General features: G+C 40.8%; 1 protein-coding gene across 5 annotated transcripts in view; it reads right to left on the bottom strand.

Annotated features, from left to right (window-relative positions):
- Window positions 1-25174, bottom strand: part of TET2 (tet methylcytosine dioxygenase 2) — an 85137-nt gene that overhangs the window by 6894 nt on the left and 53069 nt on the right. For 3 of the 5 annotated variants that reach the window (XM_073340826.2, XM_073340825.2, XM_073340824.2), the window contains 8 exons: window positions 21463-24853; window positions 19462-19552; window positions 11056-11149; window positions 9591-9799; window positions 8111-8261; window positions 5737-5826; window positions 3819-3956; window positions 1726-2086 (listed from right to left, as the gene is read on the bottom strand). In XM_073340826.2, the coding sequence (XP_073196927.2) occupies window positions 1726-2086; window positions 3819-3956; window positions 5737-5826; window positions 8111-8261; window positions 9591-9799; window positions 11056-11149; window positions 19462-19552; window positions 21463-24808 (4480 nt within the window). In that variant the 5' untranslated portion in view covers window positions 24809-24853. Of the gene's footprint in view, window positions 1-1431; window positions 2087-3818; window positions 3957-5736; window positions 5827-8110; window positions 8262-9590; window positions 9800-11055; window positions 11150-19461; window positions 19553-21462; window positions 24854-25174 lie in introns of those variants that run through there. The other 2 variants (XM_073340828.2, XM_073340827.2) reach the window with 2 other exon arrangements.

Below are 25174 nucleotides of genomic sequence, written 5' to 3'. Positions count from 1 at the left end.
AATTAGAAGACCTACACTTTCCTTTGTCTCTCTCATATTGCTAATATATTTATAGATGCTCTTCTTATTGCCTTTCATGTTCCTTGCTAGATGTAACTCACATTGTGCCTTAGCCTTTCTTATTTGGCTGTACATGCTCATGCTATTCTTTTGTACTCCTTGTTAGTAATTCATCTATGTTTCCATTTTTTGAAGGATTCCTTTTTTATTTTCAGATCATTATAAAGCTCCTAATAGACATGTTGGCCTTTTACTATTCTTCCTATCTCTCCTTTACATCAGGGTAGTTTGCTGTTGCACTTTTAATATTGTCTCTCAGAGAAACTGCCGGGTCTTTTTTCCTTAGATTTTCTTTCTATAGGCCCTTATTTCCCAGTTCTCTGAGTTTGTTAAATTCAGCTTTTTTGGTGTCCATTGTCCTTATTCTGCTGCTCTTAAGTTTCCGTAGAATCATAAAATCTATCATTTAATTTTCACTCAAATTGTCTTCAACCTTCAGATTCACAACCAATTCCTCACTGTTAGTCAGAACGAAGTCTAAAATGGCTGTGCCCTTGGTTAGTTCCTCCAACTTCTGAAACCAAAAGTTATCCCAATACATTTCATTTTCTGGTTTGCTGTGTTACTTTAACTACTCAGATTTCTGTTGTTAAAAGTCCCCCATTACTACCAGGCCTTATGTTTTGGAGAGTTCCTTTATTTGTTCTAGGAATGCCTCATCCACCTCCTCCTCCTGACTTGGTGGCCTATAGTTAGGCTTGGCAGGATTCAATATAAATCAATTTATGTTGGTAAACATTGATTTCACTTGAAACATTGAAATGGATGGAAAAAAATATTGATCTGTAACAGTGGGACTGCAGTCTCCCCTGCTTGTGCCTGCAGGGATGGGATGTCACCAGCCCTGTGGCAGCGCAGCGAGCCATCTGCAGCTCCGAAGTCATGGCCTTGCTCACTCGCTCGCTCACTCACCCACCCACCATCCAGGAGTGTTCGAGCCATCCTCGGGCAGGAAATGTTCGTCAGTACGCCATGGCTGGGGGCTTGTCCACTTCATTGCAGTCCTGGCTGGGGGTCTCTGTTCTGCCAGGTCAGGACTGCAGCCTCTGTCACACCTTGCTCCCCAGTGTCTTGGGCCCCTTGGTCATATAGAGAACCCCCTGCAGCCCCGATGTCTGTGCTGAGAGCCCCATCCAGGCCCGCTGTCAGTTCTGCCCAAACCCCAGCCCCAACCCTAACTAGGGTGACCAGATGAAACAGACAAAATATCGGGACACATGGGGGAAGCAAAAACAAAAAAAACCAGCCGGAGCGGCCAAAGCCGCAATATCGGGACAAATGGCGTCCTGACCGTCAGGACATGGGACAAAGAACTAAAAATCGGGACAGTCCCTATTTTATCAGGACGTCTGGACACCCTAATCCTAACCCCCATTAATTTCCAAAAACTGTTAAAACAAAAAAATCTTAAACAAAAATTAATAGTCAAAATTAGAAAAAAAAATCAAATTCTGCCAAGCCTATCTATAATAGACCCCTACAATGATATCACCCTTGGTTTTTATCCCCCTTTTATGTTTACTAGAGACTTTCAAATGGTCTGCCTCTCACCCCTCTTTCCGTACCTCATGGTTTTCTCAAGACTTTTTATAAACTGCCTTCACTTCTATGGTTAATTACTGTTATTAACAAGTATACTGACTAATAGAAGATTCTTGCATTTACCTGCTAACTGTTTTGCATGACCTGCAGCCTCCGAGCTGGCTTGTTTATGGCGTGCTGCTGCAGACTTATCTTTTTCAGTTTTGCTAGAGCTATTCTCCAATGAGGAAAGCTTTTCTGCTGCTGCCTTCTTGGCTTCTAACTTCTTTTGCCTGCATGTCTTAACAGGCTCTGCCAGCATCCTTACTTTGCGCCTAAACGAGCTGAGGACTTGGATGCTGCCATTCTTCTTTTTCTGTTCCTGGCCTTCAGTACTTCCAAACTCATCCACATCAGAGACTTTGTATAATGGGAGTACATGCAGCTGCTCATCTTCTGGCATTTGGCCAGTTTCACGATTGTCTTCTCTGGTTAGTGTGCACACCTGTCCGAAAGGTATGGTAGAAAAACTATCAAAAATTTGCATTACGCTGTCAACTCAGATAACTCTATAATGGCAAGTAGTTGGCCAGTAACATCAGATTGCAAGGCTCATGACGTAACAGATGTAATGCCAAATAGAGCATCCAATGTGGGGGATCAACTGAATGCAAACCCCCCGCCCCCCTTTTTTTTTGTGTGTAGAAAATTTTGGTAAGCTTTAAATTTTTTTTTTTTTTTGCTTCTAGATTCAGCATCCAACTCTCTCTCTCTCCCGCCCCCCACCTTGGCAATATTAAGGGACACTTTATATAAAATGCCTATTTTCCTCACATTCCATATTCCGCCTGGAAGTAAGCAGAATAGCCACGTGTTCCCAAAAAATTAAGTGAATTCTTTGGCCAATGATTCCATGGTCAGGGAACTGAAATGCTAGGCTCCCTGGAACTCTACAGCCAGCAAGATTTTTTCTTAGGGTGTGACACGATAGCTAGCTACATATTGGCAATGCTGTTTAGTATAAAAAAAATCCCATGACATGACATATACTTTCAAAGACCACCCTAAAATTCCAAGGGCAGCGTAACAGTATGGCAGACTCTAGGGCCTTGTACTGGATGCAGGCTCCTTCACTGAGTCAACCACACGTTAGATGTTTGAATGCCAGATACAGATTCAAGGAACTGCTGCAGAGACATAGCAGTAGGCAGATCTTGTGAACTCCATCCAGGATATAAGAGATGATGGGGGTATCTCTCAAAAGGAATGAGAAACTGCAAGACAGAAAGATCTGCAGGAAAACCAGCCAGTCTTGGGGAGAAACCTCAGGCGAAGTGTATATTTTGTTAATGTTGTTTTGAAGAAAGTCAAGCCCCAGGAAGGGAGTAAGTTTAGACTTTGTAAAATACTTGGATGTTCTGCTCAGACCATGGTGGGAATAGCACCTGCTTACAGGCACTGATGCACTTACTTCAAATTACAGCAAGCTAGTCTTGATTTTTTTGCATATTTTCACTGACAGCATGCAGTAGATAGAAGTAAGTCATAAACTCTCCTATTCAATGAAGCCAGCTAGTCTTGCTCAGCTATTTCTTTCAGTGTCGAGTTTTGGAGAGAAGCAGAGTTTTGTGGGACAAGAGCAAGGGTTTTATTTAGTACTGGCCAAAGAACAGAAATTATGTTTGAGAGGATTTTGACATTTGTTTTTATTCTGATTTGAAATTAAACATGAACATTTTGAATTTTCTGCAAAATAAATATGAGGGGAAAAAAAATCTTTCCAGCTCAAAATGCTTTGGTTAGAATATAATATGAAATAAAGTTGAAATTTATAATGTAATACAGAATTTTAAAAATTCAAAGTGAAAAGTCAAAGTGAAAAATCACAATATTTCACTCCAAAATGTCATCATCGTAAATTCCATCCCCCTTTTTTCTCCAAAATGGAATTTTGGAAAATCTACATGATTTCACGAACTGTTTCAATTTCAAACTACATTTTCCAGTGGAAAACTGTTCCACTGAAGTTTTTCAGCCAAATCTATTTTAGATCTTTCTCTAAAGTCTGATTTAAATAAAAAATCCTGTCAGGATTGCACATTTTAGCTCCAGCTACTGATGAACGACTCTTCTTTTAGCAGTTAGCTTTATGTGCAAACTTAATAGAAATATAGATAATGAATTAAATATGAGAAATCAGTGCTGAAACAAGGCAGCTTTATGCAGCACTGACTTACCAATGTACTCCCATTCTGCATATTGTGCAAGTCTCTGTGAGCATGAGCACAAAAATCCAGGCAGGCAGTGACCCCTGAGAATGGACGACCTTCTTTTAAACCAAGACGGCACTCTGGCGCTCTGTGTTCATACTCAATCTGGAACAGAAGTCAAGTAATCACTGAAACTTATCTGGACAGCCCATTACACGGAATTACTACTGAATACCTTACCCTCCTAATATCTTGGCAATGGCAGAGTATAGTTCTTAGAGGTGAACAATTCCAAGAAATTACTTTACGGTAATAAAAATGGGAATACAAGCTCCTCTTTCTTTTCTTGCTACTCAGTTCCACGTTGCCTTCCATTGTTCAAGCGCCATGCTTCTGCCATTATCATATTTGTGTATTTAGCTGACAGTACTTCTCCTTCAAGATTACTTTTCATTTTCCTGCCATTGTCCAGTTTCTTCAGATGATAAAATACAGTATATAGTTTGAATGTCTGGCATGTTGTTAAGTTATAAACACAGGCTCAGAAATATTGAACTACCTAGGAAGAGTGCATTTCCTTGGAAAACTGACTTTCAGTGGGCTGAATGGAGAAGAAGTCAGTGCAGAATTTGACCATTAGATTGTAATTTCTTGGTACATTGACAGCCTTTCACTATATTTGATATAACACAAGCATGATGGTGCTCAAAAATAGACAACGGATAATCAGCATAATATTTTCTATTGTGTTTTCATTACTGATTTTGTGAAATGTTCACACTGAAACCAAAAGTCACACATAATTCTTGGTTTCACATTTTATTAGAAAGTTAGAAGTTCTCAAAAACTTCGCGAAGATTCATGAACCTTTCAGGCGAACATGGGCCCTATTTTGAGTAAATGTATGGACTGGCATTAAAATGTGAAATTTGAGGTTTGGCTTCCACACCAGGAAGAACCTGGCTAGTTTGGTGATTATTTTTATTTTTAATTTGAGATATTTATTTCATTCAAATCTGAAAATCAAAGCAAAGCTTGAGAGATGTGAACCCGTGCAATCTGAAACAAGAGACCGTGGTTGGATTCAAATCTGGATTAGAGTGAGGTTAGGGTTCTGGTTCAAGGCCAACACAAAGACAGGGTTCAGAGTAACAGCCGTGTTAGTGTGTATTCGCAAAAAGAAAAGGAGTACTTGTGGCACCTTAGAGACTAACCAATTTATTTGAGCATGAGCTTTCGTGAGCTACAGCTCACTTCATCGGATGCATACCGTGGAAACTGCAGCAGACTTTATATATACACAGAGAATATGAAACAATACCTCCTCCCACCCCACTGTCCTGCTGGTAATTACCAGCAGCTATTACCAGCAGGACAGTGGGGTGGGAGGAGGTATTGTTTCATATTCTCTGTGTATATATAAAGTCTGCTGCAGTTTCCACGGTATGCATCCGATGAAGTGAGCTGTAGCTCACGAAAGCTCATGCTCAAATAAATTGGTTAGTCTCTAAGGTGCCACAAGTACACCTTTTCTTTTTACAAAGACAGGGATCATGTTCAGATTCCATGGGGCTGAAGGTGCATGAGATGTTCTTGTAGAATTTCTGCGGGATCTAAATTGGAAAATCCAATAATGGATTTGCCCTGGAATCAAACATGTTGAGACAGGTTTACATTGGAGTAAATCAGGGAAATCGAACATCTGTCAACTTAGCCAGTGAATAATGCTGAATCTGGAAACCTTAAGGACCTTATCAATCACAGGAGCAAAGCTTTTGCTAGAGTGTTAAACACTATATAATGTATTGAGTGAGCAGGATTTAGTCTAAGTAAGAGAAATATTGGCACAAACTGTAAACAATTACTTACAGCAAAGAACATGCACTGGCAAAGTAAAGCAAAGATCAGATTATTTTAGTGACTTTGCCAACTCCTTTTGACCTACCTGGTTGTTATATGCGTCTGGTGCAAGTTTCTTGTAGGTAGGTGCCATTAGAGTTGATAGATTTTGCAAATTGGACTCTAGCTTTTCTTCCTGTTATCAGATGAAATCATTTTAACGTATCATCTAACCACCCACATTACTATACATGCAATCTACCATCTTTAGAAGCTACCGGACACTATGATACCACAGAGATGACTGAAATAAATGCCTAATATGCATTGTAAATGCCTTGTAATTCTTGCTGAGAAAACAGCCCCTATAAATTTCAGTTATAGTGATCCCTTTTACTGTTTTTAAAAGCACAATGTCCAGAAATGAGCTTCTATGATCCTTATGAGGAAGCATCATACAATGCTCATCTGATTTATAAGAAAAGATGTACCTTACTATGTAAAGATTCAACCCAAGCACGAAATAACTAGTTATTACAGTTTTTTCTGGAAAAAAAATTTCCCCTTTAAAAACCTTGAGAGGGAAAAAAGAAAAGAAAAGAAAAAATAACAGACTACCCAATCAGCATCAATTTAATCCATCTAATTTGAGAGTTTTACATACTGAAATCATAACACTTCAACACAATGAAATTCTCTCTCCATGTAGCAACTTAAAATTATTGGAATACTTCAGACTGAAAAAATAACAGTTTTTGAGCAATCAAGAGTTGTGGGTGTGGCTAGTGTAGTAGAGCAATTTGGGATACAAATGACCACTTACTTTTTGTTTTTGAGAGAGATACAATCTTTCAAAATGAAAGGCTCTTAAAAACATGAAGTGCTCTAATAAATTTAAGTTGCTCCACTAATTTCTCATGCCCAGAATCCTAATTTCAGATCTGTTTCTTAAATTAAAAATACAGGCCTCATTGCAAATGTTTAAAAAGAGCAGCAGATTTACACAGAGAAATGTAATCATTTTTGGAATTTGTATGTTCATGAAAGCATGTGAAAAGCTATGAAAAATCCATCAGTTTTGGTATGCACTAATTTGGTTAAAAAAGTTTGACCTGCCAGTTTCAATCTGAGTTCTGGGTTCACAGGAACCCAAAATCACAGTATGACATTATCAAAAACCTTTCACTGTGTCCCTTTTTTTAGTTGCTATCGAAACCTGGAATCATTATGTTGCTTTCCTTTCCAGCCTACAAGTTACAACTCATAAAATGTCACTTCTTCTTTGAGTCTTTGTGTAGAACCCACGTGTGATGTGTATCACGCTTTCTTTGTTGCCCTCTCATCAAGCATAGGTATTTTATAATAGAGGGAAAAAGAGGGTCAAAGGTTACAACTGTCTCAGAGATGCTAACATTTTTAATAGAATATCAAATGTGCTAACATAATCCACAGGCCATGTTATGCCTGCTAGATCTAGGCATAAAAATGTCACATGAACAGAAGGTTTAAAAAAAAAGTTTTAAAAATTCCATGAAAAATGTTATCAAAATTCTTGCCTTTTTCATAAAATTTTTGAGAATCCAAAAAATCTGACCCCCTCGCTAATTACATAAGTCACTGACGACATGTCTGAAATGCTAAATGTTATGGGTTTTGCATAAAATGCCCCAAGCTTTTAGTATGTTATGTGGCCCATCCATCACAGTGGACAAGCTCCATCGTAAGGGACACATTTGCTCTTGTATGTGCCAAAAAAGTGAGCCAGCCAATCAGAGAGTAGAACCCTCCACAGAAAGGTAGCCCATTAACAATTAGCAGGCCTGTTAGCTGAGGGTATCTAGAACCCACTGGAGTCGGAACTTCAAAGTCAACTTGTTCCCCAGCTACAGGCATGGCTGCTGAGCTCCGTGACATGCTTTGATATGATCAGCATGCAGTTCTGGGTCCAGTACTTACAGCATCTTAGAGGCCACTCTGGAAACCTTTCCTACACTGTCGGCGAGGCAGCAGCATCCACTGAATGAGTCCTCCCAGTCCTTTCATTCTGTCACTCCTACTGTATCTCACAGCTCCCTCATACTGTCTCCATGCAATTTAGTCCAGCTCGGAGCTGCAAAAAGTTATATGCCTCAACCGAGTACATCCTGTATTCTGCCATTGTGGAAACTGCAAGTGCAAAGCTTGTCTGTGGGCCTGATATAGCCACAACTGTTCTGGGTGTGCCCTTTCTTGCTCTTTCACAAAACCTGCATATATCATTTTATGTCTCATGGTTTTGACCTGCTGCCAGCATTTTGGCAGTCAATTAAGCTGGCTCAGTGGCTGGGGTAAATCCATTTTGACTGACACTGACTTAATTTCCCTATGTGGGTGGATTTCAAATGAGATTCTGGCCCTGTGTCTACTTTACCTCAGCTCCACAAGAACAACAGAAACATTTTATACAATGAGGCAAACTTCACTTTAAAATTAACACCAACCTCTTTTGGATCATCCCCCAGCAGCTTAAACTTCCTTGGGACCTTGCTTCTGGCAAACTTGCACCCATTGTAGTACATGCTCCAGGAGCAACCAAAGGAAAAAGAAGCACCACAAGTCTCAGGGTCCAGCCCTTGACATGCACAAGTCCGTCTAAGAAATAAGAGAAACATTTATGTGGCTATCAACAGCATGTAGAGCTGTACATGGGTAAAAGTCTGCATGCTTAAAATTCATGCAATACATGTAAACCATGTACATGTTCATGTATATGGGGATAGAGTTCTTTTGTGTGGCATTTCTCCTTATTTGCCCACCATCAGTGCAGGATTTCCGCTTCTTTTTGGCTTTCTGTGCTTGAATAGCCTGGCCCAGGTTTCAGCCCCGTAAGATAAAGCTTTGTTGAATAAATGGTCTTTTGACTTTCTAGGGAAAATGAGTTAACTCACTGCTGTTTGCCAACTGGGATAGGACTAAGTTCCTGAAACAAAGCCATGCCCATGTTACCAAAAAGAGAAAACAGAATATTTGTAATTAAGTAAGCCTTGTTCTGAAAGCAGTTTCTTTCTGTGTATAGCCATCAAAGGGAGAAAGGGAGAAAGAGGAAAAGGAGTGTGCCCTTTCTTGCTCTTTCACAAAACCTGCATATATCATTTCCTAGCTGTAAAATAGCTGACTCAAACAAAGATGTTACCAATCATTAAATATTTTTACAGACTATCAAGGTTTTCTTAGCCAGTGCTTCTCTGTTTAAACGAAGCCTTGAGAGAATTTGTGCTCAGTTGTCAAATTTTTTGTGGGTGATGGGAGATTTAAAATGAACTGTCATTAAAAACTGTAGCTACACAACTTAATTCTATATAGAAATCATACAGCTAATTCTCTTTATGCACTCCCATGAGCCTAGATGGAAAAGCTCATATATTGAATGTCTGTTTTATATTGAGATTTTTGTAATTGTGAGTGCCGAAAGAGGTCTTCATTGACTTTAATGAAGCTGAATTTGTCTCCCCCACAAGGACAGTAGGGTTTCAAAATCTCAAAAGTACCTTGCTTTTGAGAGAAGTTTCTGCGAGCCCTAAATACGTAACTTGAATTGGCTAATTTTAAAAACGGTATATGTACACATCTTGCAGCTTCTGAACTAAAATCCTCCCCCCCGCCATGACTTTGCTGGTATTACATGGGGGTGAAATCCAACACAGAATTTGTCCTACTGGATCTAGATAAACTTTTGTGAGTCAAATTCTGCTCTCAATCAGACAAGGGCAAGTACAGTTCCTACTGAAGTAATGAGCCCTGTCGTGTTCTCATTTACACCAGCCTAAATGAAGAGTAACTCCAGTGAGGTTAATAGTGACACCAGTGTAAAACCAGTGAGAGGAAAATTAGATCCAAGACGTAAGTAGAGCTTGTGTTTGTTTTTGGCTGTAGCTTGATTGCATACTCAAGGGAAAGGAGAATATGATTTGTTTCACTTACTCTTCATTCAGAGCACACCGTCGGTTTGTGAGTGTGCCATACTTCCTTAGAGTGTCGGTGAGTTCAGAATACAGCTTGTCTGCCAGACTCAGGGAAATCCCCTCCCATACCAGGATAAGGATCACTATCACTGCAGTTTCACAGGTATGGCCAGCTCGTTCCCGCACCAAGCAAAGCAGCTTTTCTTCGTCACTACTTCTACGAACTACCTGCATGTACGGCAACACCATCCCCCCACCCCCCAAAAAGCATTTCTTAGTGAGAAGCAAGAGAACATGAAACCTCAACAGTCATGGTAAAAAGTTACATTTGCCAATATACGTTTTCCCCCTTGATGCTTCTGACACACAGATTCTTGCCTCTATTGGAGTAATACACTGATAAGGGCCAGGTTAATTCTCTTCTGTTTCCTGAAACACAGGGTGGGTCTAGATGAGATAGATACTGTCTGAAGAGCACAGAAGAACTGGGGTAGGTGCAATGACACCTTTGCAGAATATCTCCTTTTTTCTCTGAGAAAACAGAAATGTGTCCAGGATGGTATTATGGCAGAAAGGACTACTGCTGTAGTAGAGGGGGCAGAAAAAGCTAGATACTCCCCATGGTGTTTCCCTCTGCAGAGATGGCAGCAGATATTTGTACCCAAATAAATCCTCCCTAAAGCAATGGTGAATAATTTAGGTCTCTCTTCTGCAAGAGCCACACAGATTTGGGGAAGAGACTAGAAAAGCTTCACAGAGGAGCCTGCCCTCATTTCTCTCCCCTGATTCCTGCTGTGCCCAGATGATAAATTGCAAACTTGAGGTCAGCCTCTGTGTTTTGCGACCTCATGTGTCCCTATTATTAATTTTCATGTATAAACATTATGGCAGCATGCACACAGTGGCAGGTAAAGTTCAAACAAAGTAGGAAGACAGGTCCTGCCTCTCAGTGCCCATATGACTGTGGGTATTTCTACAAGAGGGTACAGTCTGGCATACCAAAAGACTATAATTAAAAAGGCATCAATTTGTCCTCATCTTGTCTCCTACCAAGCGACCCAAAGTACTCAGTACTGAGTCTGCCAGAGCAGACAAAAGAGCGTGCTGGCTTCTGTTGATCAGTGTGCATATTCAAAACATTGTACTAGTGCTGTTGCACCTCTTAATTATTTCTACGCTAAATGTAACAGTAAGAAGAGTGTCTAACATTCTGGATCTTATATCTAAAAGAATGCATCTTCCTTTTCATAACTCTAGGCCAAGTTTTGCTTTCACTCACACACATGCAACTCAACTGAAGGAACTGCACAGGTGTGAGGTCAAAAACTGGCTCAGAGTGGGCAACTGGGCAGCCTGAGATATTGTTGGTACTTAGCTGTTTTAATTTTACTTCAATTAAAATAAATACATGTGTCATTCCCCTTTACTTACATGAATGATCAAACTGAAGTAGCTTATTAAGGACATGTAGACATCACTCTTACCCATTTAGCAATAGGACATCCCTGAGAACTTTTGCCTTCTTTTCCAGTATAGATGACCCTCTCAATCCTTATAGCTTTACCCTTCTGTCCAAATCTTAAACGAACAAACAAACAAACAAAAAAATACAACAAGCAGCTGAATTTGAATGTGGTCTGCACAAATACTTAAAGTTTGAGCACATTTCAGAGTCTTATCTTAAGAAATAAACTCTTAACTCTAAGCAAGAAGGGATGAATCATAATGTTTCAGTCTTATTCATATCAGTACAATAATATGTTGCTATGGTGAAAGAGGCCATTTTGTAAAATGTATTTAGTCGGTCATAAAAGTGTAAAAATTGTCCATCTGTGCTAGGCTGCCCAGGTGTCCTGATTTTATAGGGACAGTCCTGATATTTGGGACTTTGTCTTATACAGGCGCCTATTACCCCCCATCCCGTCCCGATTTTTCACACTTGCTATCTGGTCACCCTAATCTGTGCTAAATTTTTAAAACCAGATAGCTCCTTTCTATAGTGAATTTGCTGTATTTGATCATTTGGAAACACACATTTGACAGGTATTTTAACTGTAGGTAGTTGGTCATTTTTTAAGTTTATCGTTGTCATGGAATAGTTGGGATGTAATAGTTACATTCAACTCACTTTCTATACTGATTACTGCCTTAGACACAGCGTAAGTCAGCAAAAAGACATGAATCATTTATTTTAAGACACACTTGTCGATTATCATCCATTCTGAGTTACCTGTTGCATTTAGTTAATAAGTATGGATAAGAATTATGCCTGCCTTCTATACCTAAGCAGGGTTATAGGAAGTACTAAAATAATACCTTTGATAATGTGTCTGTAAACCTTTGCAGATTTGGAGATCTGGTTTGATTCTCACTTATCTTGGTGTAAATCAGGAGTAATTACATTTTGGAGTGGAATCTGGTCCAAAGCTGTGAGTGTGTATGAACCAAAGGCAGTAGCATACACCCCAAAGGGGACATAGTCAGCTCTCCATGCCCCCCCCCCCCCCCCACTCCCATGCACTAGCTGGCAGTTTGAGGCCTGTGCTAGGCAGAACAATTACTGCATCTATAAAAGAACTATGAGATCTGTTGTCATTTCTAAACACACTCCCCCTTCTGTGTCCCCCAGAGGCATTTACCGAAGGCCATTGCTGCTGTTGTGGTGCCCTTCTGCACAACACAATAGCGTACCAAAGTTGAAACAGCCCACTTAGTTGCAAATTTGAACAGTTCTCAGTAAATGCAACATCATGGTTCCAACAGCAACATTAACTTAGCCACATTTCACAACTGGGCAAAATTCTGTTTTCAGGTGCACTTGTGCAACTCCGTTGTGTTGTAGGGACATAAATGAAGGTAGCATTTGGCTCAGATCACAGACTACTATATATGTAATAGTCTAACCAGTAATAGAAAGCATTACACATGTTGTGTGGCCAAGTTAACTGCTTCTGGAACGTTCAGTTTGGCTTTTCTTATTTGTGTATTTAAATTAAATACAAATGTTTGTATTTAATTTTCTTCATCAGTAAAGGAAGGGGGAAAAGGAAGAATTCCCAATCATGTTGGACTACACGTGTGCTAAAGGCAATTACTAGATCACCTTTTTCCTAGTTAAAGGCTGAGATGTGAATGTACAGCTGTTTTTTAAAAAAAATTAACCATGTGCAAAAGTTGTAATTCTTTATAAAACCGTTTTTCCTATCAATTAGCTAATCAGGTTGCACTGAAATTTGTTTCTATAATATTATTCTCACTCTTCTGACATCTTTCCTTAAGTTGCAAAATAGGAGCTGATAGTTTTGAGTTATGTGAGCACTGTAGAGGGTGGATGAGGGAAAAGATAAACACACATTCCCATGGATTCATGCAACACATTTGTTGTCGCATAACTAGAAATTCCAGACCTAGCTTGTTTTGTAGATCTAAACACTTAAAACTAAAGCCAAGTGTGTTGAAAGCCAGTTCAGTAATGTCAACGCTATATTTATTTAAACTCAGTAATTGCATACATGTGTTTTAGAATATTTGTATAGGTATTTCAGGGTGTGTTTTAAAGGAAGGTTGACTTAGGGATGTAGTATTAGCTTAGAGAGCCAAATAGCTTTGTAGTTCCTCAGCCATCTTGAACCACACAGCTCTTACAATATAAAAGACTCCCAGCCTGTTCAAGTAATTTTTGAGCTTTTCTGGTGAAGCCAGCTGAGAGTATGAAGGCTGTCAACCAAAATACCTCTATATCTTCTCCTTATGCCAAAACAGCAGAAATTAAATGCAAACAAGTGAACACAATAAGCTGTGAAATCAAGCCCTCAAAAGTCAAAAAGTTTGAAAAATTAAGGTTTCTTCTATAACACTGCCAAAGTCTCATACGGAGGATTTTCTGTTTTACTGATTAAATATAAATATTAAGGCCTAAATGGAAGAACTAAAGCCCTGAGCTGGGAATGCTGTGCAGTTACAAACATACTGCATCCCAGGTGTGGCCTGTACCACCTTCTAAATGTGCGTGCTCCCTTGCACAGTGAGGAGTGTGGGATATGGTCCACCCACCCTCTCAAGCTGCCCTGCAGTGGCTCAAGAGCGTGAGTACTAACTACAGGGCAGACTGTCAGGGAACAGGGCACAAACCCCAAATTGGTTGTGAGCTCCTTACTCAGATTTCACCAACTAATTATCAAGTGTGAACTCCTCGGGCACTATAACAGCCTTAACATGGAGTCACAGACAGTCCAGTGGGGTACTCCGATCTGTCTTGCCACCCAGGTAAGCCTGCCTTTGTGACAGATGAACCCGTACATCAAAGATCACAGCAATATTCAGGTTACCCCCTGTCCTAAAAGACCGGTCACTTATCCCAGATCAGTTGCACTTTATATCTCACACCAAAGAAAATGCTTGTAGCCAATCTTATAATAAACTATCTACAGATTTATTAACAAGGAAAAGGAAACAGAGTTGTTTACAAGGTTAAAGCAGGTAAACATATATACACACAAATGAGTTTGAATCTTAAGTTTCAAAAAGTAATAGAAGCTTCTGTAATAAACAATCTCTAGATGTCCTTTAGAGCTAACCCAGGCTAAGCACTGGAGATCTTTTTTCTTATGCACAGTCCAAGCAGCATAAAGATATGGTTCCTTCTTGTTAGGGGTTTTTGTTTCTTTCCCCACTTGTGCTTTGAGTTGCAAACTCAGCTGATGGGAAGAATAAACTTGGATGTCCTTACTGGTCCTCTCTCCAAGGTTGGGGTAGGAATCAGGTTGGGTGATGGTGTGTACATTTCTAAAATCCAAACAAAATCTCATGATTTATACCTTTTAGGTACCATCACAATAGGAGACCCAGGGGCTTTTTGATTTAGTGATCACTCCCACGTCTACAATGCTCTACAATTCCTCCTGAATTTGTCTTTGCATTTCACTGTTAGCATAGGCTCTGCTAGGAGCAGGGCAGGGTGCTGTAATTACAATAGAATGCATTATTTTTTAAATTAAACCTGGGAGGTTGGAAAATGAATGCCCCTGCCTGTGGTATTTCAAGAGAGCCAATATCTCCTGCTTTTGGCTGGGTTCAAACCCTCTCAAATCTCAGTGCTCTCCAGAGTAGTCTCTTCCTTCTCTCCTTGACCAAATCCATTAAAGGCGAAGAAAATGTTCCCTCAGAAAACCTACCCTGCTATAATTGGTCATTAGGGCAGTAGCCACAGTTTCCGCTTGTACATTAGATAGAGCTCTCACTTCAGGGTACCTGGTGGCAGAATCCACCATAGCCAGTATATATTTCTTTCCATTCCTGGAGAGTTTATTTAATCTCTTATGCTTCTGACATAGGACACAACTCTTACAGTACTTTTTTTTTTTTTTTTAAACTTTCTCACACATGTGAGGGCCAATAAAAATTCTGTTGGAGCCTATCACAGGTTCTCTTCACCCCTAAGTGTCCAGCAAAGGGGCAATCAGGAACTACCTGCAGCCACACTGTCCTGTACTTATCAAACACCTGCTTGCAAGCTTCACCACGGTGCCTTTTTTTCCTTATAGAAGCCTCCCTATACAACAAACCTTCTTCTAGAAAAAATCTACCCTTTCCTTCCCCAGTCAGAGTATTATTCTGAGCTGCACTCCTCTCCTGGTGCAGGGAAAGATCAACATGTTGAGCCTCAATAAATTCCTTTTGTGTTTCACTTAAGTTAAGAGCAGACTCTGGCAAAGCCATGGAATCTCCAAACCCTTTCTCTGGGGACAGACTGTTACCCTCCGTCCTTTATAAGCTGTATTTCCCTCCCACTTGCAGCCCACCATAGACAAGCCAGGTGACGTACAGCTATACTCTTTCTCGCTGCAAGTTCTGACATTAACCTGCTTAGACATGGCTAAGGTATCACTACCTATTACAACATCAGTGGGAAGTAGATTCTGAATGCCCACAATAATATCTCCTTTAAAATCCTCAAATTTGAGGTAACCTTGGCCAAAGGTACAGAATATTCAGCCAAAGCTAATATATTTAAACTCTTATCGGGAAGTCTGTCTTCCTCCCTTACCAAACTTTCCTTGACCAAAGTGAGGGCTGTGTGTCCCTCCAGCCCTTACAATCTAAGCCATTGCCCTTTAGCATTTTAAATAAATTCTTCACAACCTTCCTAAGGTTCAGTCCTAATATAGTTCATGACTGACACTGTCAAACATTCTGAAGTTTCTATACTTCAACTGATAGGTCTCAGGGGTAATCTTAAATCTTTTCAATACATTTTCTTTCTATTTCAGATACCCCATGGCATCACCCTCCTTCATATCATTAAAAACTTAACTAGATTAACTGGGAAAGCCAGACAAGAGGAAAGACATCTGTTTCTCTACTGGGATATAGTGCATCCCACATAGTCCCTCAAAGGTGGACAGGAACTCTTCTGTACAGTCAGTTTCTTTATAAGTTGGGTGGACTTTCTCCCATTCCCTTGCATGGTGTATCGTAGAGCTTGGCTGCAGACAATGGATCGTGTGATGTGGTCTGGATGAAAGCTGGAGGCATGTAGGTAGGCATAGTGGTCAGTAGGTTTCCGGCGTAGGGTGGTGTTTATGTGACCATTGCTTATTAGCACCGTAGTGTCCAGAAAGTGGATCTCTTGTGTGGACTGGTCCAGGATGAGGTTGATGGTGGGATGGAAATTGTTGAAATCATGGCGGAATTCCTCAAGGGTGTTTTTTCATGGGTCCAGATGATGAAGATTTCATCAGTGTAGCGCAGGTAGAGTAGGGGCATAAGGGGATGAGAGCTAGGAAGCCTTGTTCTAAGTCAGCCATAAAAATGTCGGCATACTGTGGGGCCATGCGGGTACCTATAGCAGTGCCGCTGATTTGAAGGTATACATTGTCCCCAAATGTGAAATAGTTATGGGTGAGGACAAAGTCACAAAGTTCAGCCACCAGGGTTTCTGTGACATTATTGGGGATACCATTCCTGACGGCTTGTAGTCCATCTTTGTGCGGAATGTTGGTGTAGAGGGCTTCTACATCCATAGTGGCTAGGATGGTGTTTTCAGGAAGATCACCGATGGACTGTAGTTTCCTCAGGAAGTCAGTGGTGTCTCGAAGATAGCTGGGAGTGCTGGTAGCGTAGGGCCTGAGGAGGGAGTCTACATAGCCAGACAATCCTGCTGACAGGGTGCCAATGCCTGAGACGATGGGGCATCCAGGATTTCCAGGTTTATGGATCTTGGGTAGCAGACAGAATACCCTGGGTCGGGGTTCCAGGGGTGTGTCTGTGTGGATTTTTTCCTGTGCTTTTTCAGGGAATTTCTTGAGCAAATGTTTTAGTTTCTTTTGGTAACCCTCAGTGGGAACAGAAGGTAATGGCTTGTAGAAAGTGGTGTTGGAGAGCTGCCTAGCAGCCTCTTGTTCATATTCCGACCTATTCATGACGACGACAGCACCTCCTTTGTCAGCCTTTTAGATTATGATGTCAGAGTTGTTTCTGAGGCTGTGGATGGCATTGTGTTCTGCACGGCTGAGGTTACGGGGCAAGTGATGTGCTTTCCCACAATTTCAGCCCGTGCACGTCAGAGGAAGCACTCTATGTAGAAGTCCAGTCTGTTGTTTCGACCTTCAGGGGGAGTCCACCCAGAATCCTTCTTTTTGTAGTCTTGGTAGGAAGGTCTCTGTGGGTTAGTATGTTGTTCAGAAGTGTGTTGGAAATATTCCTTGAGTTGGAGACGTCGAAAATAGGATTCTAGGTCACCACAGAACTGTATCATGTTCGTGGGGGTGGAGGGGCAGAAGGAGAGGCCCCGAGATAGGACAGATTCTTCTGCTGGGCTAAGAGTATAGTTGGATAGATTAACAATATTGCTGGGTGGGTTAAGGGAACCACTGTTGTGGCCCCTTGTGGCCCCTTGTTAGATAGTTTAGTGACCTTTTTCTTTTGTAGAGAAGCAAAGTGTGTGTTGTAAATGGCTTGTCTAGTTTTTGTAAAGTCCACGTTATTCCTAGTCCCAAATGACCAGTAACTTACCCCAGATCAATCTCAATTTAGATCTTACACCAAAGACAACGCTTGTAGCCAATCCTACAGTAAACTGTCTAAAAATTTATTAAATAGGAAAGGAAACAAGAAAGCTATTTACAAGGTTAAAGCACATAAACATATATAGACACAAATAAGTTCCAATCTTAACTTTCAAAAAATAATAGAAGCTTCTATAATAAACAAACTCTAGATGTCTTTTAAGGCTAACCCAGACTAAGCACGGGGGATCTTTTTCTTATTCCCAGTAATCCTTGTCCTCCAGAATCCAAGCATAATAAAGACACAGTTCCTTCTTGTAAGGGGTTTTTATTCTCTTCCCCCCTTCCCCTTTCAGCGGCAAACTCAACTGATGGGAGGCATCCACCTGGATGTCTCATCTTCATTGGGAGGAACAGACAACAAAGTTTTTGTCCTCTTTAAATGTTCCACAATAGTTTGTCTGGTGTTGAGAGGCCTTCCTTTGTGCCAGGACATAACACCTTCTGTTGGAGATCAGCACTTTACATTAGTTAACGTCTCTCTCCTGTCCGGTGATATACACAATCACAGAGGCTTATAATACAACGTTCAAATATTACCTTACAATATGGGACCCTGATGTTATAATTAATGATGATTAATGCATGCAGAAACTTATAAGCATTCAATACAGTCTAAACAGTAATCACATTTTTATAATTCTAATACCTATTTTAACAATATTAACACACCGGTGAGCCAAACTGATGTCAGCTATGTATTTGCCAGTTTTCAAGTGAGGCCTGGGACTGTGCCATGAGCTGGCACTTGGCCAGCCAGCATCACACTCCCCTGTTAGAGTTGCTAATGCTGCTTACCATGATAGCCAGAAGTACTTGGGCTAGTGCAAGGTCTGCAGCTGAGGCCAGCCCTGCACGGGAGTCGCAGGGGAAAGAAGCTCCTTATACTGTACCACTCCCCTGTGCACCTGCTAGCTTCAATCTGGCCCCAATAGATCAGGTCCAAATCCTGCAGTTCTTACTCAAGCAAACTCCAAATAGCCTGGGTATGGAGTAAGTAAAAACACAGACACAGCAGAGTGAGGACCTCAGGATTTGGCACATAGTGTCTATGCATGCCATATAATATATGGGCTGTGCAATATGGCAGTTTTCAAGTAGCAGGAGAACCTTACTGTTTGCTGGAGTTCTCCGATTTAACACCTTATTAATGTTAGCAGTGTTTTATATTTATATAATATGTAAATGATCCACATATCTATATGACTATTATATGCATATCCTAAGCATTTGTTTTGCTGGTAATCTGGAGAATGCTAGTAATGTAGTATCTTGTGACATATAATTTATTCCATCAATCTGAACAATACTGTCTTCATATAATGGAAGGGGGGATGTTTTGCTAAAGAATTGCTTATTGAGTTTCAGGACCAAATCTTACTTTGCTCCCATTATTGTAATTGAACACATTGCAGGAGGAAAGTGAGTAGGATTAAGCCATTTGAAGTCTTTTTGTAGATAACATTTTGCTTGAATTTGCTTTTCGGTGCTCTCATGCCTCCATCTTCTTCCTATCCCCCACTGTGAATACCATAGCCAACACTCTTGCTTGGCAGGCTTATGAATACTTGTCCCCGCTTGGGTTTGCTGGCATCTGTCTCAAAGTGGGCAGCCTGTGCCAGCCAGCAGACTATTAGCCCTGTCAAATATTGTGACTCTCTGGTGAATAGCACAGTACGTAAAGCTGGCAACACTGGAGTAGCTAAGCCTACAAATAATTACTCCATTTGCAATTGTTTACTTCTTTATGTGCAAAGGCTGGAAAAATTCTGACATACACAAAAGGATAAATGTTAATCTGTCCTGTTCCTTTGCGCTAATTACCTTTCTTCCATGATTTCTCTAATAGCTGCCACGTTAGGACCGGCTCCTAGATGGGTATAGAAAGGACCTTCATCTTTTTCAATAATTTGCTCTGTTTAAAATAAAATAAAGGTTATTGCCTTAAAGTGTAATTATTTAATATAAGAAATTGCGTTGCAAAGCTTGCCCACAGCTGGCCAGGTAGGACCCTGTTATGAATTTTTGGGGGCCAAACTTTCACATATACTTGTCTAAAGTAGGCCCACAAATTATGCCCAAGTGTATTTGCAAACCATGAATTTACACATATATAATGGGTGACAGTGTATGCAAGTAGATATTGCATCCCATTGTCCCTTTTGCAAGCACAAATGCTTGTTTTATATTTTCAGTTACAGTGAAATTAAAAATTAGCATTTCCCAGTAGTTACTGAACAGTGATTTCTCACCCCCGTATTTAGAAGGGAGGATTTTTGTGGTCACATTGGCAAACATCACTTCGGGGGCTATCACGTATCTGTTTTTTGCATGTATGTATAACTTATATACCTAAGGCTTGAAAATGTGGCCCCTAAAGTTAAACACAGCTTGAATGGAGAGTGGACTCTTCTTGTTGAGTTCACAATTGCTGTATTAGCTGAAAAAGGGGTGGGGAAGACTGGGGCAAAGATGAGATGAATGCTAGATGTTGAAGAAAAGCCTCTTTGTGCCAAATACATTGAAGAAATTGTCTTAATATATCCATTATGTGAAAATGCAGGGTGACCATCTCTGTAAGTATCAGGGACAAGTTAAAACTACAAATGCAGAGAGTTTTGATTTCCCCATTTCATTTCTACAAGGTTTCTCAAAGTGTGGCAAGGAGAAACAAGAAACCAACTTCCAGTTTTGTATTTCTCCTTGCAGTATGGTAATGCACTACTTTTTCCCTTCGTCCCCATGTTAATTTTCCTGAGATTCAACTCAAAACATTTTAGAAGGGGGAAAAGATCAACTTTGCTTTTGTAGAGAACTATATTTTCAACTTTATACCCTGGGGCAGGCTCTGTGTGTGTGTGTATATAAAATCAGGGAGGTCACAACAAAGCTATTTGTCTTCACAATGAAGAACTGTACATTTTGTCTCAATCCAACACAGCAGAGAATCATTTCTCCAGAAAAATGACTTCAAAATGTGCCCATAGTAAGAGGCAGAGTGGAGACTCATTTCGCCAAACAAAACAGTGTGTGGCAGAATGAAAAAGAGGAGCATGCCAGCTATTACACTTATGCTCTCCCTACAGTTCCAGTCCTGCTCTGTGCAGAGTGGGAGGTGAGCCATGGTCTTGCCCCTTTGCTGCCTCTTGGAGGAGAGCAGAGAAGGAGCAGTCACTGTGCTTCCTAAAGCACAGTGACTGAAGTTCTGCTTGGCCCTGACACTGGTCATTACCAGGGGAGTGGAAGGGAAGAAAGGAAGAAGGCACCTATGTAAAGGGTCATGCAAAATCCAACCCTCTGTTTTTAAATCAGCCCTTACTCAGTCAAACTCTCAGTAATTTGACTGTGTATCTGAGTAAAAATGGAGTAAGGATCTCAGGTTTTGGTCCCAAGACATCTTTCATACAAACAGTATCTCCAACCTTGACTTAAATAATACTGCATCAAATTAAATTGTGAATCTGATCTTTTTATCAGATGTGTTTGCATAATATATGCCTGCTTCTGAAGGAGACTGGATACAAAGAGATAAACAGACTGAAGAATCTACTTTATATTAGATTTGTATGCCATACATTCATGTGCTAGCACACAAACCAGACAGCTTTGTTACAAACATACGGTGGAGTTCTATTTTTAATGTAAAAACTAGTGTTGCTGGAAAGAAACTGAAACTCTCCCTTGCTAATGGCTGGCATTCTCAAAAATCAACCCAAAATAAAACCAAACAAAAAACCAAACCAAACAAAACCCCCAACCACTCTGAAAGCTACCTTCCTAATTGTGAATTAACAATGTATTTTTAGTACATTTCTTGCCACTTACCAACACAACTGCATGATGGGAAATCATATTGGGTTTTGACAGGTGTGTCCAATAAATTTTTTACAGGAGTATCCAATAACTTTGAAGGGGACTCTAAAAAATTATTTAGGACAGATCCAGCTGGTTTTTTAGTTGGGGTTTTTTCAGCAGAAGGAATTGCTTGTTGATCTAAGGTGGAAGTGTGGCTGTCAAATTCTGCAGCAATAGAATTTCTTGATAGGATAGTGAGAGGACCTGCGGTTTCGACCTTCACATGCTTAGGTGATTTGATAGTAAGAGCTTTGTGATCAAACAGTGATTTGACCTGAATTTGTTTCAGCTGCTGTTCCATTGTCTCAATGATACTCTTTTGCTGCATGTTCTCACAACTGAAGTGCTGATTCTCTTGTTTAATTGTTTTTTTCCATGTTTTGTTTTCCAGATGTCCAGTTGATAGATGCATGCAGATATGAGACTTTGAGCCAGCCTCAACTTTTATAGGCTTGTGCGTCACACTGGGACAAATTTCAGGTTTGGGTTGTTGTTGTATTTGCTGCTCTTGCTTTTGTAAGAGATGCCACCTGAGAGCAGCATGATTTTGAAAATCCTTGTGGGGTTGAGCCTGAAGGTAACACCCTCTCTGGTCTTGTGGGAGAGTTTGTTGGCTGTGTGGTAAGTACCTTTGCTGAATCGGTGGAGCTTGCTGGCTGGACATACCTTGTTTCAAATTCCCACCACATCCCTCTGGTTGTTGGAGTGGTCGCTGTATAACTGAAGCTTGTTGAGATTGTTGCTCTTGTTCTTGAAAGCAATGATGCACCTCTTGCTTTGGGGTCATGCTATTTGGATAATATTGCATATGTTGCAAGTCCTGCATTTTGTTTATTCTGAAGAGTTCGGCATTTATGGTGTTTTCCTTCTTCTCAGAAACCAAGTGCATACGGCCAGGATGCTGCAGATTAGTATTTGTTTTCAGAATCTGATTGTAAAGGGAAGTTTTACTGTTGCTGCTTTGCTCCTGCTCTGGTCCAAGCTGAGGGTTATGCAGGAACTCAGTTGGTTTTATATACTTATTTTCGGTTTGAAAACATTCTTCTAGTTTAAGCTGACTGTAGGATGCCCCATCTATTTGCTGTTCATTGTTACTTTGGGAATGGGAAAAGGTCTGAGACAGTTCTTCGCTTTTCCTTTGCAGGGTTTGCTGGTGGTGGTGGTTTGGGGTTAACTGTGGACTGCGCGACAGTTGTGTTTGCTGAGCCTGTTTTTGCAACATCTGTTGTAAAATGTTTGAATGTAAGAATGGTTCATTCTCTGTTGTCTGGGGAGTCAAGTGCTGCTGTTTTAACAGGGCCCCCAAAGGCTGCTCAGTTTGTTGTTCTTGTCTTACTTGGAAATGAAGCTGCTGTGTATGGTGCACATAGGACTTCACCAGAGAATTCCCCTTTGTGAGCTGTGGCTGGGGAGAGTGCTTTTGGAACTGCCGCTGCTGGTCAGCTATAGGATGGACTTGCAGTTGTGCTGCCTCGCTTTTGTACAGTTGAGGCATTTGTTCCTGTTGTATTATTTTCTGGCTATGGGGCTGTCCTGAAGGCTCTTTTAATGCATCGGGATTCCCAGTATACTGGTTTAAATGCATCTGTTCCATTGGATTTGGCTGGAACTGGAGAATTGACCTCAATAAAGCCTCATTGGGCTTCTGTGGGGAAGCTCTATGGTGAAAATGAGTGGAAATCAATTCTATCCAACCTGGTTTTGGATAATGTTGTGGCTGCTGTTTCACTTGGTCTTTTCCTTTCTCAGGAGGCATCTCGTGTTCTTTTTGTCCCAAGTGCTGCTGAAAGTGTTGCTGCAACTCTCCGTTGTTCCCAACTACCTGCAGCTCTTGGATGTGTGGTTCTGATGTTGGCTTTATTTCTTCTGTGCGTTGCTGAATGGAGGTCATCATGGTAGCTGGCAGATCACTTTCACTGCCATCCTGTTGTGACACCTCAGGCTTCCGTGGAAGCTTCTGTTGAGAGTTAGGCTGTTGCTGGGCAAGGCCAGGACTCCTGGACATCAGTTCTTCCTGCTGCCCTTCATTCTTCACTTCTTTAGGAAGAGTTTCAACATTTCTGTTGTCATAGGGGTGATGTCCTTCTGTAACCCCAAGGGACAGAGTGCTGTTCATTTCTGGAGCTGGGGGAGGAACAGAAGCAGGAGGAGGAGTGAAGGAATCCTTATTGGACACTGAGTTGTGTTTAAACAAAGCACCATTTTTTTCTGCTTGCTCTGAAATCCCCTCCAGGCTATTGTTGTGAGATTGCAGATTACTGCCGGAACTTAGAGAGAGATCTTGGTTGGGTGCCCGCCCCATATTTCTATGAACACTACTGTTTCCTGTGGGTAACGGATGTGTATCATAGCCTGGGTTTTGTTGCTGAGGCTGTAGTTCCGATTTCTGAAGTGAACAGCTACCTGGTAATCCAGGTGGTTTACTGGAGTCTTCCGTATTGTAGACCTCAGTAGCCACTACAGCTGGCACTTGAGGCAGCTCAGAGTTTGAGGTCTGTGGGGAAATGATCTGCCCTGAGGTATGGGATGAATGTGTTGTCTCATAGGACAACACATTAGTAGCCTGACTGTTAATGGCATTTATGTGAGATGTGTTTTTCTGCATTGCAATGGAAACATGGTCTGGATAATATTGAGACAGTGTTTTTTCTAGGAGTTCACCATGCATGTTTTCCATGGAAGAGGCAGAAACTGTAGCACCATTAGGCATTGGCACTGCCTTGTTCTTAAGTAGTAAGACAATGTTCTTGTTGTGGCAATTAATGTTTTCCCTCTCTTGCTCATTCTGAATCTGGAGATCTTCAGGATTTTCTGAACCATCACAGTTGTATCTTGAAGACTGTATAAAATCAGAAGCTGCATTTTCTTGTCCAGTAAAACTCTCAGATTCCTTCTCATTGCATGAATTGGAGACAGTTGGTTTTTCATTGTTTTCCCCTGGCTCATCTTTTTCACCATTTCCCTCTTCATCTCGTTTAATTTTCTTGTTCTGATGAAGGCCATAGAGAGAAGGCTCACTAAAAGTGCGTTTTATCCCACCATTTTGCATATACTTGGAATACACTCTCTTTTCCTGTAGGAGGTCAGGGCTGGTACGGTTATTTGGGTTTCCCCTCACGTGAGGTATTCCATAGCTGTTCTTAAAAAGTAGCCACTTATGGTCACCATTTACTTCAGCATGGGTTCTCTCTGTTAATGGACTTCCATTCTGCAGCTTCACTGACAAAGGCTCCACCTGGGAAACATGAGAAGGATGTGGTATTAAAAATGGGCTCAATCTATTGCCATCAACCTGGTTGGTTCTATCCTGTTCCATCTGGCCTGCTCCAGGGCCATCCACAAGGCTGCCCTTTTAACGTATCTGAAAGAGAAAAAGGGAGGGAAAAGGGTCTATGTTTAGTTTTAGTTGATACACATCAAATCACTGACCAGACACAATATTTGAGCATTGCCCTCCTATCTATGCACAGCATCCCAAGTTACAGTGGTCTCTCCCGTTTGATTGGTCTCTTAATCAAACCAATGTTTTCTCAGGGTGTTTTCAATAGCATTGGACTTATAAAGTGTCATTTGGTATTATAAAGTGTCATTTTTTCATGCTGCAGTCTGATGTATTTTTAATAAATTAAAGGTGAAGCCTGAACTGAAACAATATCAGATTGGGCATGAACATGTGAAGCTG

Source organism: Lepidochelys kempii, chromosome 4 (assembly GCF_965140285.1).
Source record: "Lepidochelys kempii isolate rLepKem1 chromosome 4, rLepKem1.hap1, whole genome shotgun sequence".
Classification (NCBI taxonomy): Eukaryota; Metazoa; Chordata; order Testudines; family Cheloniidae; genus Lepidochelys; species Lepidochelys kempii.
This window is presented reverse-complemented; position numbering and strand designations above follow the sequence as displayed.